Source organism: Anomaloglossus baeobatrachus, chromosome 4 (genome assembly GCF_048569485.1).
Source record: "Anomaloglossus baeobatrachus isolate aAnoBae1 chromosome 4, aAnoBae1.hap1, whole genome shotgun sequence".
NCBI lineage: Eukaryota > Metazoa > Chordata > Amphibia > Anura > Aromobatidae > Anomaloglossus > Anomaloglossus baeobatrachus.
In genome coordinates, this window is record NC_134356.1 from 661,529,290 (window position 1) to 661,544,509 (window position 15,220).

A 15,220-nucleotide genomic window follows, 5' to 3' on the forward strand; every position below is an offset into this window, starting at 1 on the left:
ACTCGCAGTGTATGCCCCCTGGTCCTTAGTATTGTCTTTGGAAGAAATAAGTCATGTGTCAGTCCTTTATATTGACCACACATGTATTTATACAAATAAATGAGATCTCCTCTGAGACGTCTTTTTTCTAAGCTAAACATATCTAACTTTTTCAACCTGTCATATGTGCGGCCTCCATTCCTTGTAGTAGTCTAGTTGTGCGCCTTTGAACTGAAACTAACTTCTGAATGTCCTTTTTAAAATGTGGAATGTGGCCTTACAAGTGATTTATAGAGAGGTAACAATACGTTGGGATCACGGGATCTGATCTCTCTTTTTATACACCCTAAAATCTTGTTTGCTTTAGCAGCTGCTGCTTGACATTGAGTGCTGCTGCTCAGCTTATTTGTAATGAGAATACCAAAGTCCTTCTCCTGTTCTGTAGTCCTGAGTTTACGTCCATTTAATGTATACGCAGTTATAGGATTACTCCATTCTAGGTGCATTACTTTACATTTATCAACATTAAATCTCATTTGCCAAGTATCTGCCCATTCTGACATCTTATCCAGATCTTTTTGTAATATTGTACTATCTAGGTCGGTTTTTAATATCCTACATAGTTTGGTGTCATCATCAAAGACTGACACTTTACTATCAATCCCATCTACAAGGTAATTAATAAAGAGATTAAAAAGAATCGGTCCTAGCACAGATCCCTGCGGCACCCCACTGCTGACTATAGCCCATTTAGAGAATGTACCATTTATGACTACTCTTTGTTTCCTATCTTTTAGCCAATTCCTTACCCAGTTGCATATAGTTTCCCCTATTCCTTGCTTCTGGAGCTTCAGTATAAGGCTATTATGTGGTACAGTAGCAAATGCCTTTGCAAAGTCCAAATAAATCACATCAGCTGCATTATCAATATCCAGATTTGCACTTACCCCTTTATAGAACCCCAACAGGTTGGTTACACACGACTTATCTTTCATGAATCCATGCTGTTTGTCAGTTATTAAATTATTTTCTGCAATATATTTTTGTATGTCATCCCTTAAAATGCCCTCAAAAACTGTTCATACTACTGATGTCAGGCTTACTGGACGGTAGTTGCCTGGATCTACCCTCTTACCTTTCTTAAATATCGGTACCACATCAGCAATCCTCCAATCCTAAGGCACCAACCCTGTTACAAGCGAGTCTAAAATGATGAGATACAGCGGTCTGTTGATTACGGAGCTCAATTCCCTTAATATTCGTGGATGAACGCCATCTGGCCCAGGGGATTTGTCAATGTTTAATTTACTCAGACATAGGCGTACTTCTTCTTGTGTTAATTATATCGGGTGGTGAACTTTGATTTTTCACTTGTTGAATGATCCCTGGTACAGTCAGTTCCTTGTTGAACACAGGTGAGAAATGCCTATTTAATATCTCAGTCTTTTGTTCCTCTATAACTAACGTGTTATTATATTTTAAGGGGTCAATACTATCCTATGTTTTCCTTTTGGCATTAATGTATTTAGAGAAGATTTTGGGATTTATTTTAATGTCCTTGGCGATTTTTGTTTCAGTAGCTAATTTTGCTTGCTTGATTTCTTTTTTACATTTCCTATTGATAGCTTTATACTTCTGAAATGCTATTTCTGTATTCTCAGCCTTTAAGATTTTAAAAGCCCTTTGTTTTTGTTTTATTATACTTTGTACAGTCTTATTTATCCATAGTGGTTTCTTTTTATTCCTGGACATTTTATTACCAGGGGATATAAGTTTTTTACAGGACTCTAGTAGTATATCCTTAAACTTACCCCATTTATGTTTAGTATCCCCAGTTACCATGACTTTATCCCAATCTACACATTTAAGCTCTTCCCTTAATTTGTTGACATCAGCTTTCCTAAAATTCCAGGTTTTAGCATTCCCCCTTTGAAATCTTCTATTGAATATTACGTTGAAGCCTACCATATTATGATCGCTGGTGCCCACTTAAGTGCTCCCGGACCTGTAGATCTGAAATTGTATCCGGTCTATTTGACAGGACCAGATCTAGCAAATTATCTCCCCTGGTTGGTTCATTTACCATCTGAGAGAGGAAATTGTCTTAAATAGTAGATAAGAACTTACAGCTTTTAGCACAACCAGAAGATTCTATGTCCCACTGTATGTCTGGATAGTTGAAATCCCCCCATAATAAGAACCTGATTATTATTATTAGCTGCCTTTTCAATTTGTTCCAGCATTTCACCCTCTACCTGTTCAGGTATGTTAGGAGGCTTATAGCAAACTCCAATTAGCATTTTTCCATTATTCCCCTCCCCATGTACATTTACCAATACTGACACTACATTGTCGCAGTTCCCCCTAATGTCATCATTCAACACAGGTTTTAGGTTAGATTTGATAAATATACACACCCCACCACCTTTTTTGTCTTTCCTGTCCTTACTAGATGTAGTATAACCCTGTATGTTTGTCGGCCAGTCATGGCTTTCATCCAGCCAGGTTTCCGTAATGCCCACCACATCATAATCCATGGTTGACATAAGAGTCTCCAATTCATTCATTTTGTTTGCAAGACTTCTTGCATTTGCCAGTAGACATTTAATACTATTAACACCTTTATTACTCCTAGCCTCCCTACGTTCCTTGCATGTCCCATCCCCCCTAATCCTTCATTGACCCCTACCGTCTCACTGTCTCTATCTGCTCTATCCACTTATTTGCTCCACTACCCTCCCTCCCCCCCGATCCTAGTTTAAAAGCTCCTCCATCCGTCTGACCATTTTCTCCCCCAGCACAGCTGCACCCTCCCCATTGAGGTGCAGCCTGCCTCTACTGTAGAGCCTGTAGCTGATTGAAAAGTCAGCCCAGTTCTCCATGAACCCGAACCCTTCCTTCCTGCACCAATTTCGAAGCCACGTATTTATCTCCCTAAGCTCCTGCTGTCTTTCTAGTTACGCTCGTGGCACCGGTAGTTTTTCTGAAAACACCACCTTGGAGGTCTTGGACTTCAGCTTCTCTCCTAGCTCCCTGTAATCATTTTTAAAGGACCTTCCACCTGCCTCTAACTTTGTCATTAGTACCAATGTGCACCATGACCGCTGGGTTTTCCCCAGCCCCACCCAGCAATCTGTCTATCTGATCCGCAATATGCCGAACCCAAGCACCCGGCAGACAACACACTGTTCGGGATTCAAGGTCTCGGCGACAGATGACCCTGTCTGTCCATCTAATTATAGAGTCACCTTTATATAATAATACCTTTATGCAGAAATCAAAAGGTTGTTTTTTTTTATTATATGTACCAATGCCCGTTGTGTTTTTAAAGTAAATTGCTTGAATTGGGGATGCAGCAACTGAGTCAAATAGGCTGCTTTCATATCAGAAAAAAAATAGAGTAAAAAAATACAATAAGAAAAAAAAACAAAATATTATTAAAAAATGCTTTGGTTTTAACTAGTAAAAAATGGATAAGGTAAAATTTCCATTTAGATACTATACAATTTTGAAAACTTCAATAACAATAGCATTATCAACATTATAACTTACCTCCTTATAGACTTACCTCTATAAAGCCTGATTAAGGATGGAAGACGTAACATGCTTCATTGCACAGATTTTCCATTACTATTAAAACTGCAGATCATCACTTAGATACCTTCAGATATATTATAATGGCTAATATGTCAGTTTTTCTGTGAAAGAGTGTCATTCTTCATAGCAAATGCTTTTTGTTTCCATTATCTTAGGCAGTTTGTGTCCACAATAAATTGTGCTTTACATATTCTAGGAATACAGAAAACATATACAGAAACAGTTAGATATTATGGTAAAAATAAAAAAAGGCATAGAGCTGTCCCACCAAGTTAAAAAAAAAGGGTTATGGTTGATCATCAGAAATTTGTTTTCCCATATTGATGCAGAGGAAGGTAATAAAAAAACCCCATAAGACATGAACCTGTCCTAAATAGAAAATAGATTCCTTCTGATTCTGAGTGGGTCAATATTCAGAAAAATTGTCAACATTTATATAAGTATTAATGCTGTTTTATAAAAAAAATCATCTAAGCCTTTTTTTTTAAACCATCGATGGTTCTCGCTGTGGCCAACTTATGAGTGACACTCTATCGGCGGTGCAGGCATCAAATAATGGCGCACAGAGTCGACGTGTGTGCACAGATGGAGCGTTTGGCTCGGATCTCATCTGCGCACGTGCCGCCTCCAGCCCACTAATCTCCCAGCAGCAGACTTAAGGAAAATGGCGCACTGAGGTGGCACGTGCACAGATGAGATCTCAGCTTGTCATTGAGCTAAGACCTCAATCTGCGCACGTGCCAACTCCAGGCACCATTTCTTTGAAGCCCGCACCACTAACAGAGCATCTGTGACACCTGCTGCACCGCCCTGCTCCAGACAGCCAGCACGACGCCCGCAGCCAGCACAGCCCCCACCACAGCCAGCACATCCACTACCGCAGTGGCTGCAGCATCGCCCTACTCCAGCACCACCCCTTCCTCCTGTGACCCCGCTCCACCAAAGCTGCCGCCCCCCCTCTGGTAAAACACCACCGGAGTATAAGACTAACCCCCCTTTTTTTGGGGGAGGGTGCGTCTTATAAAACGAAAAATACGGTATTTTCACAGAAGAAGCGTGATCACCTTTAGACACTTACATTTTTTCCTCCAAATGTAAACTTATTTGAAACAACTTTTCACCAAATTTTTACTTTGGGTCATTTAATCATGTCCTACCTTAGATGTCTTTTCTCAACACAAAATTAATCTAATCCTTTCAATCTCTCCTCATAACTAGATGCTATTCTTTGTACCTTTTTTAACTCCAGGGCATCTTTTCTGTGAACTGGTGCCCAGAACAGGGCTGCATGTTCCAGATGAGACCACACAAATGCTTTGTAAAGTGGTAATATTATGTCCCTGTCCCACGAGTCCATGCTTTTTTTTTTTTTAATACGGAACAGTATCCTGCTGATCTTAGAGCAGCTGTGTACACATTGATTTGTTAAATCTACATTCATTTGGAAAATCTAAATTATGCACTTACATACAATGTTTGCCATGCAGAGATCCTTACTTACTAGATCACCCATTTCATACAGCCATTCTTCCCATAAGATTGGAACTAAACCATCTGTTCACAATAGTCTTTCAAGATTAAAAATAATGTCCTCACAACAAATGAGTTACCTATTTACCATCAGGTCTTGTAGTTATGAGTCCCAAATGGTCTAGTAATTATATATCCCAGTAGGACTACTAAAGTATTGAAGAAACCCGTGTCCTGACATCTGAGTGCGGAGTCATCACACTTCATAGGACTGACCAGGTGGATTGTGATATAAATTGGAGAGATGGAAATGATAAGAAATCATCCATTAACATTTTCACCTATAAATATAGACATACGGAATTTATGTTTGTACCATTTTAGAAATTGGTCACATCAAAGGTGCTAACAAAGCAGCAGAACAGTAAAACTAATGTTAAGGCTGTCACAGTAACAAACTATGAAGTGGTATACACACAAGACTATGGCAGTGATGAGAATACAATATTGCTTTATACATTCATTGTGTGGAGACGGTGGATGTGGACCCACTGCGCCATGGGTTCGGCTGGGTGGAAGGGTGTGACTAAGTGGCTCCCTGGTTTTCACTAAATCCTCTGATGGGTATAAACTTCGGTCACAGGTAGTCGTCAGATACCACTCGAGGGCAGTCCCCAGACATGCAGCAGCTGACCAACAGGTCAAGGCAAGAATACCAAGTACAGCTGGTACAGGCAGAGATGAAATCAGACAGGACATGGTTGGGGCAGGAAACAAAGGATCAATATACGAAGCCGAGGTCAGGAGAGGAGAGATCAGGATAAACGTGTAAACCAGCAGGGTAGATAACAGAAGAGACAAAACAGGAATGTAACAAGACATAGCACAAGACATTGACTGACTTGGACCCAAGCTCAGGCAAGGTGTGGAGGGAGGAGCTGCCTAATAAACCCACTACAAGCAGGGGATAGGCCAAAGCAGCCACTTTTACCACCTAACCTCAAAGCTGGATTCACAGCCACACAGTTCAGTACTGCTGCATGATGCCCTTAATGCTGCTGCTTCTGTCTGTGTGCTAATTATAAAAATAATTTTATTTATATATTGCCAACATATTCCGCAGTACTTTACAATTCATAAGGAACATATACAGACAATATCAGACATTACAGAGTAACACAATTCAACAGAAACCAAGAGGAGTGAGGGCCCTGCGCGTAAGCTTATAATCTAAAAGGAATTAGGGGAAGCACAAATGGTAAAAACTGCCTGTATTGTATGGTCGGCCATCAATATAATAAAGAGGAGATTCACATACTGCTGCATGAAGCGGTCACCAGCCAGTATGTACAAGTACAGATACAGAGGGCTATTCAGTGCATAAAGGGTGTGTAACAGATGATAAAAAGAACCAGAGAAAAGGACGAGATATGGCAAAACGGGTATAGTTAGATAAGTGAGGTGAGGTGATAGACCAGTCTAAAGAAATGCGTTTTTAGGGCCAGCGTAAAACTGTGGGTATTTGAAATTAAGCGAATTGTCCTGGGTAGTGCTTTCCAGAGAATTGGCGCAGCTCACGAGAAGTCTTGGAGACGGGATCGAGTGGAGGTTTGGATAACAGAGGACAACAATCTTAAGTCATTAGAAGAACTAAGGGCACAGGTAGGGTGGTTGATAGAGATGAGGAAGGAGATGTTGGGCAGTGCAGAACTGTGGAGAGCTTTGTGGGTGAGAGTGCTAAGTGTATATTGTATTCTGCAGCGGATGGGCAACCAGTGCAATGACTGGCACAGGGTGGAGGCATCAGTGTAGTGGTTGGACATGAATATGATCCTGGCTGATGCATTCAAGATGGATTGGAGAGGGGAGAGTTGAGTAAGAGGGAGATCAATTAGTAGAGAGTTGCAGCAGTCCAGATGAGAATGGATAAGAGAGACTGTAAGTGTTTTTGCAGAATCAACAGTAAGAAAAGGTTCATTTGTAGAGATGTTTTTGACCAGGAGGTGACATGAGCAAGAGAGTGATCGGATATAGGACGTGAAGGAAAGATCAGAGTCAAAAATAACCCCAAGACAGCGGACGTGCTGCTGAGGAGTTATGGTAGAACTACATGCAGAAATTGTATTATTGGGTTTAGGAAGGTTAGTAGAGGGAGAAAACAAGAAAAGAACATGGAATGAAGAGCAGGAATCCAACCCTGTATTCTTTACGGGAGATATCATAACAGATAGTCTTTTCCCACCAGCTCAGAGTCAATTCAAAATTATGAAATGGATTCTTCAGGGGAGAAAACTGTTAAAAATCCAGAGTACAAGTCATATGATAGCCAAAAATAGTATTATTCCTCATGTTCACTTGCAGGAAAGTTTATTATAAAAAGTTACTTGAAAGGCTACCCTTTGAAACTGTGTAATGCACCACATGCTCTAGCCCTACATTTATAAATGTATTTCACATAACGGATCTTCGCTTCAGCAGCGTTACCCTCACTTATAGAGAAACCTTGAAAAAGGCTCCAGGAGTTGAAAAGTTGGTTCTCTGTGAATATATAAATTACTCAAATAAATCACGTAGGCAAGATTTTATGATTTTTCTCTTTTCTATTGGTGTGCCAGTGATACCTTCTATTTGGACACAAAACATTTTGGCAACTGTTTCCGGAATAGGAAAAGCTTTAAGAAGGTTGCTTGCAGGAAGATGTATTTTTAAGAAAATTATGATATATTTAATCATTAAGATACCTGCACGATGTGTGAAAATATAAGTTTTAAATCTATTTTTTTCTTCTTCTTCCAGTCGTGGTTCCTTTAATATTACCGCTAAGCTGCAAATCTACGAGCGGATGGAACAAAGATTTGTGACATGGACCCCACCCTCTATATACACTTGACTACAGGAGGTCTTCCCCAGAGCAAGCACGGAACACTAGGACCTTCATAATGCGTACGACAGAAAACCTTTAAAAAAAAAAAAACACAAAAAAAAACCCACAAAAAATTGTCAAAAAATAAAGCTTTTTTTGGGAGGGGGACAGAACGTTTTAATGTCTGCGCTGCTTAACACCCTCTGGTAGTGAAGGGAAAATGCCACTCCCTTATCACCCCTTGTTTCTCATCCCTGCTAATTTTGTCTTGTCAGTGCTTTCCCACTTGTCATATCCCATTCTCACCTCTTCAGGTTTCACTTTTTACAAAAAGGTGTCTGAGTGTTCGTACCTCATCTGTAGGTGACATAATCAGGTGGGGTATTTAGGACCTCAAGTCTCTTCCTCCAGTGGCATGATATATTTGTATGGACGGAAGGGACTTAATATCTATGGAGTCTGTTCCTCATAACATTGAGTGTTCAAGTAACCATAAAGAGGTATTTCATATCACTAGTCATATGTCACCCCTGTCTCCTGATCAGTCGGGAAGAGATATTAATGGTTTCATAACGCAGAAAAAAAATCCAATACATTTTTACAGTTCTCACTTTTAAATGCTTTTACTCCGTACAAAAAAAAATATGGAAATTTTTAGCATGATATGTGTTCTAAAAGGTTAAGAGCACAAATGAACACCAAGGACATAAAAGCAAGGGACAATGACATAACTTCAAACACTTAAGTGCAATGATTTAAAATTAGCTTTTAGTGTATTTTTTCTTTCAAGGTTACTATTTAATAGCATGAATACATTTCTTTTTTAAAAGAATTTTTTTTCTCAGTTTTTTTTTTTTCATAAAGTCCTTTATTTTCCCGGCGGACTCTAAAAATAAAAAAAATTGGGGAAATCTGTCTGCCTTCAGACATTAACATTTTTTGGAATTTTTTTCTTGCACTAAATATAATGAAATCTTGTTATTATCGTTTCTGTGTTTTGCATCTGTTTGACCCGTTGCACTACTTTTTTTTTTACAAGTTCTTTGTAAAAAGAAAAAAAAAAGAAAAAATAAGTCAAAACGTGAAATGTTTAATGAAAAGAGAAAGCAGCAGAGTATTGATTATATCGGGACTGTAATATGTAATATCTTTTTGGCAGAAATATCCAATGTTTTAGTTCACTTGAACCTTATAGAATTTGGCACAAAAAATATTATTTAATATGTAACTATGTAAGTGGAATTTGGCATTTTAATACAACAAAAATTCTCCTAAAATTGCAATTGACGTTTTTTTACCCGTCTATTGACAGATTTTTGAAAAAAAAAAAAGCCTTTATAAATACAGTAGAGATTAATTGAAATAGTTATTTAATATTTCTAAAGCCAGTGTTAATGACTAGATTTTGACAACCACAGTGATATTTGAGAGTGTTTGCCAAGTTTTAACTTCTTATCGATAAGGTGATAATTCTGTTTCCAACTGTTTGTCAGTAATCCTTTTACGTGATTTATTTTGAGAACTGCTGGACAAATATCATTTTTTTTCTGCTGCTGGTTAACAACTATATTTAATGAGTGGATGTAAGATTTTGGAAAATTTTAACCCCTTAGGTGCTTTGCTTTTATTTAAAAACCACATCTGAAAACCAACATTAAAGCATGATGCACTTTTTTTTTTTTCTTTTAGCGTTCCCACTTTTTATAGGAATTATTTTTAGGGTGTGATTGCAGGGTGGGGTGTTAAGGGACGTAGAAAACTGTTTAATGGCCATTTGTAGAAAAAGTTATCATTTTAACTCTGCTTTTTGACAAATTGGATTTTTTTTTTTTGGTAGGATTTCGTAGACGTTAGGGAATGCCTTAAACATTTGATTTGCTATAAACTGGATAATAGGGATTCATCCTAACTGGAAATCATTCCTAAAATCTCCCAGCAAGAGGGTTTCATGATTGACTATTACCAGCCTGCATAGTGCCTTTCTATAATTCTGTAATGGTAAAGTTAAGAGGAGCTGGGATTTCTTAAAAATGTGGGTGTTGCCCCCCCAAAAATGGTCCATGACAAAAATAGTTGTTCTTCTTTTAGTAAACAAATTTATATTATGTGATTCTAAAACTGTAGATTAAATCCTCCATCCAGTATTACAGGATTTAAATCCCTTTTGTGATTCCATAAAACAATCCTAATTACTTAAGACGCACTTATCATACAATAATAAGATTATATATGACGGAGGAGCAATGTGATCATTATAGCAATACTGTAAATAATTTGGCTTTATTATTTAAAAAAAGATATGCATACTACATTTATTCTTTATATAAAGCTCAGAGCTGCAGCATATTAATATAGTATTGGGTTCTAGACCATCTTCCCACGTGCAAAACCCTTGATTTATGTCCACGCATTTGATGCAGACTTGAAGCACTGGGTTTTTCATACTTTTTTTAGTGAGGAAACTCTGGGATTCTGCACTTAAAACTGTAACTGTATTTTTTACATATGTTTTTTTAGAAGCCTTGAGGGATAAACCACACTCAAAAAAACAAAATGATGCTGTTTCTTCATTAATGTTTATAGTACTGAAGAAGAGTTCTGTATTCTACTTCCTCTGGCAGGCGGGAACAGGCACCAAACAGCTTTTGTCTTCTGTCATTCGACCAATTCTTCAGACATCTGTCATATATGTATGGCAAATGTCGGGAGGATTGGCATGATTGTTCCATACCTGATGAGTGGCAATTATTATTATTCTGATTGCAGCTGTTTATCCCCCTAGATGCCATGGAACAGTAACCATGACATCTAAGTGGTTAGAGGTGTGGCCCTATTCGTAGCTCTACTATGGGACCTTTTGGTTCTCTGTGTTTGCCCCTGACGAGATAATTAACTTGTAACTTAACGGGGTTGTCCACTACTAGGACAACCACTTCTGATTCCAGAGGTTTCCCCCAGTAAAATAATAAAGCCTATACCCACCTTCGTGGCCGGCGCCGTTCCAGCAGTGTGTGAGATTGCGGTGTCGGGGCTCAAGTGGGCTTGTGACATCACGCGAGCCCAGCATCCAATCAGCGCTAGCTTCTGTCCCCTCGCCTTCGGACCAAACAAACAACCAACAGGAAGTGAGTCGCAGCGCTCACTTCCTGTTAACTCATTTGGCCCGAAAGTGGGGAGACAGAAGCTTGTGCTGATTAGATGCTGAGCTCGTGTGATGTCACCACCCCACTTGAGCCCTGTCAACGTGAGCTTAGACACCGCTGGAAGTGTGCCGCTACATGAGGTGAATATAGGCTTTATTATTTTACCAGGGGGAAACATGCAATAAACCAGAAAAAAATTGCGATCAAACTTCCATACAAATATTTTTTGTTTTTATTCGGCTAAGTTCACACATCCTGTGTTTTGCATCAGTCACAATCCGTAGCCTTGAGGAATTACGGAATCCTGCAAAATATTTTGCAGGAATCCTGTATTTCCCCATAGACTTCTATTAGTGACGGATTGCGACTGATGACCCTGCGTTGCATCCGCTGCGTCGCGGTCCGTCGTTTTTGACTGACCGCCGAGCGGGGAGCAACGCAGAATGTAACGTTTTTCGGGCCGTCAAAATTAACGCACCGCGCAGGAATCCGTCGCCATCCGTCAAGCTTGTAATGCATGTCTATGGTGCTGGATTCCGTCGTAATCCGTCTTACAACGGAATCCAGCGCAGGATTCCGTCATGCTCTACTGAGCATGCCCAGCATGCTTGGCACGCCCACTGGGCTGTCCCAAACACAGACGGATCATGACTGATCCGTCAAAAAACGGACGCACAGCGGATGTAACGGACGCAACTGATCCGTTTTTTCACAGGATTCCTGTGAAAGGAATCCTGTGAAAAACACATCAGTTGCATCAGTTGACATCTTGAAAATGACTGATCCGTTGCTGACGGACCTGACGGATTGAAAACACAGGATGTGTGAACTTAGCCTTAATGTGAAACAGGTGAAAAAGGTGGATGACAATAAAATCAGTGGAGAAAAAAGTAGCTGTTATCCTGCCAATTACAAATATGGCATAACAAATTACATATGTGCATACTCAATAGTATAAAGATGACAATAAAACATATAAGTGTACGTATGCAAATATAAGATATGTGCACCTACATATATGTATACTGTATATAGAGTATACAGATAAATTGCCAGCCAGCAAAGAAAAAGATGGAAAAAACTCAGTGTTATAATGTGTACTCTAAGTAAACAGCCACGCTAATTAGCACAGAGTCACAAAGGAAGAATCATTGCAAACAGAAGAAGTATACTAAGGTGATACCAATGCTAGATAAGAAGAATGTAAAGGCCCAGTCACACACAACAACTTACCAGCGATCCCGAAATCGATGCGACCTGATAGGGATCGCTGGTAAGTCGCTGGGAGGTCGCTGGTGAGATGTGACACTGTCAGACCTTACCAACGATGCAGGAACGATACAGGTCACAGTAGCAACCTGTATAACGATCTCAGCAGTCACTGTGACCCTGTCACACAGTGTCAAACACAGCGATGTGTCCTGCCCAGCAGGACATCGCCTTTGAAGAAAATGGCCTTGGCCATTCGGCAACGACTAGAGATCTCACAGCAGGGGCCTGATCGCTGGTAGGTGTCACACATAACGAGATCGCTAACGGGATCACTACTGTGTCACAGAAACCGTGACTCAGCAGCGATCTCGCTAGCGATCTCGTTATGTGTGACGGTACCTTAAGGAACAACAATGAAGGAAATCAGCTGCATATACATAGATAAGGGAGACAAAGGCAATCACCTATGGTGGCAGAATCAGCAGGAGACCAGCAAGCAGCACCCAATGGCCATTTCGGAAACATGTGGAATCAGAAAGGATTTTCCTAATATTGGACAACTCCTTCAATGGCTTAGGGTCTGTGCACAAGTGCAGCTTTGTCACTTTTTCTCTGCACCGCAAAACCTGAAAGAATCCTAGTCCCATAAGATTCCTGAAGTCACATGCATACGTTGCTTATTTTTTACTTGCAGAATTAAATCCGCAGCATGTCAATTCTTTCAGCGTTTTTGCTGCAGATAATAATAATAATAATTTTATTCATTTATATAGCGCTATTAATTCCACAGCGCTTTACATACATAATACTGTCCCCATTGGGGCTCACAATCTAGAGTCCCTATCTGTATGTCTTTGGAGTGTGGGAGGAAACCGGAGAACCCGAAGGAAACCCACGCAAACACGGGGAGAACATACAAACTTCTTGCAGATGGTGTCCTTGGTGGGATTTGAACCCAGGACCCCAGCGCTGCAAGGCTGCAGTGCTAACCACTGAGCCACCACAAGACTACAGTGCTAACCACTGAGCCACCGTGCCGTCCATGGCGCATTCATACTAATGAATGGGTAAATATCTTCACCTAAAAAGCATAAAAAAAGATTTTAATTTTTAGCAAAGACTTGCCAATTTTAAGCAGCGTTTTTCCTTACTAGAGATGCAGAAATTTCTGCTGCAAATACTTAACGTGCATACATCCTAAGCATATAATTATCTAAGAAAAAACTGAAATTGGCCGAAATAACGATATCTTAAATGAATGAATGAATGAATGAATGAATGAATGAATGAATGAAAAAGTTAGGAATTATTTGCAAAACTAGATCTACTGCAGATCTACAGACCCAAACTGAGATCAAAAGAGAATTATAATCTTTACTTCAGGACCGGATTATAGATTCCATATTACTGTATGGTAAGTGCATGTCAAGTTTAACATCAAGATCAGACAACATTTGTTATTTTTAAACATAAAAAACAAAAAAACAAAATCAAAACAGGATTGAATATAAAAAGGAAGTGGTGAAAGATATTAAAATATAAGTAAGAAATTACTAAGCAGAAACACAGAGGTATCCTTGTTAATTTGTGATGAAAATAATTTACCTCTTTGGGGGAAAAAAAATATTTGAGCTTTTTCTTTTTTTTTGCAAAAGGGCCATTAATAGTTTTCTGCTCTCATCAGAAGGTATACAGTTCTAGTAGCTCTTGAGAAAGGCAGCATATCTGTATGTATATAAATATATATATATAGATATATCATTACATTGCATATCCAGAATGAACATCCCTCCTCTCTTCTCATTTGGTATTTGATCCACTTTTAACCATTTTCCCTTTCTCTTATATTTCCCTTTATTCTAATCATATTACCACTGTGTATGCTCCACTGCTCTCCGCAGAATGTGTAAATGGAATGCTTCATGTCAGTATAGCGCCCCCTTCTGTAAAATTTTTCCTCGTTCTCATCTTCTTTTTCAACCAGTGCTCTACTGATGGACTCATCTGGTAGCCCATTTAAAGTTTCCTATTATGTCTTTTCTAAAACTATGTAAACTATATGTCATCTCCACTCTCATCCCTCTGAATTTTCTATAACCTTCTCCTTCCCCTCCTCTCAGCACTTACTATCTAAACCCCAACCCCTGATTATCTAAGCCCCCTGTACTTCCTTTTACTATCCACTGTCATTTCAGCTACCCTGGTTCCCCCCTTTTAACGGCTTTTTAATCACCGAATCTCGTTTCCCTACTCAATGTGTATTTTATCCCTGCTTGAAATATTATCAGTTTTATTTTTTTTATACGTTTTTTAAACCCCTCGTACCCAAATCGCGTCAGCCCTGCCCAGTATCCAACCCTCCCCCTGTGCTTCCCCATTGGATGGCTATTATTATGTGTATGTGAAATAAAAATCATTTCCTGGAAGTAATCTTGGATACGACTGTTTATTGGATACTTAAAAAGCGACATATTACACACGCCACATTTACAAAAAATATATAGAAAAGTATTAATATTAGTACACAGATATTTATTGATTATGCTAGTACATCCATTCAGCAATATAGAAATGAAAAAGGTAGAGTGATACCTTGGTTTTTGTTGATAATCAGTCTGAATACAATCAATGAAAACCGAAACCAATGAAAACCGAAGCAATTATTTCCATAGGAATCAATATAAATCCAATTAATTCGTTTTAGACACTCCAAAATACATATAAAAAAACAACACATTTTATAGAGAATATAGTGCTTAATACTAAAAACAATAACAAATGAATATAAAATGAATATAAAAGGAATATTAAATGAATATAAGACAATGTAAATAATAAATACATTTTACCTTATATTTCTTACATACATTTTGAAACTGATGAGTGCGGTGATACTCACAATGCCACACAGAGCAGGAGAATGCTTGGATCACCCTTTGTTGTTTCAAAATTAGCA

At 38.9% G+C, this 15,220-nt stretch overlaps 1 protein-coding gene across 7 annotated transcripts in view; it reads left to right on the forward strand.

The window, feature by feature from the left end:
• NFIX (nuclear factor I X) overlaps positions 1 to 14,694 on the forward strand; it is a 222,059-nt gene extending 207,365 nt beyond the window's left edge. For all 7 annotated transcript variants that reach the window (XM_075346549.1, XM_075346550.1, XM_075346553.1 and 4 more), the window contains one exon: positions 7,843 to 14,694. In XM_075346549.1, coding sequence (XP_075202664.1) covers positions 7,843 to 7,857 — 15 coding nt within the window. In that variant the 3' untranslated portion in view covers positions 7,858 to 14,694. The remainder of the gene's footprint in view (positions 1 to 7,842) is intronic.
• Positions 14,695 to 15,220: the final 526 nt, after the last annotated feature.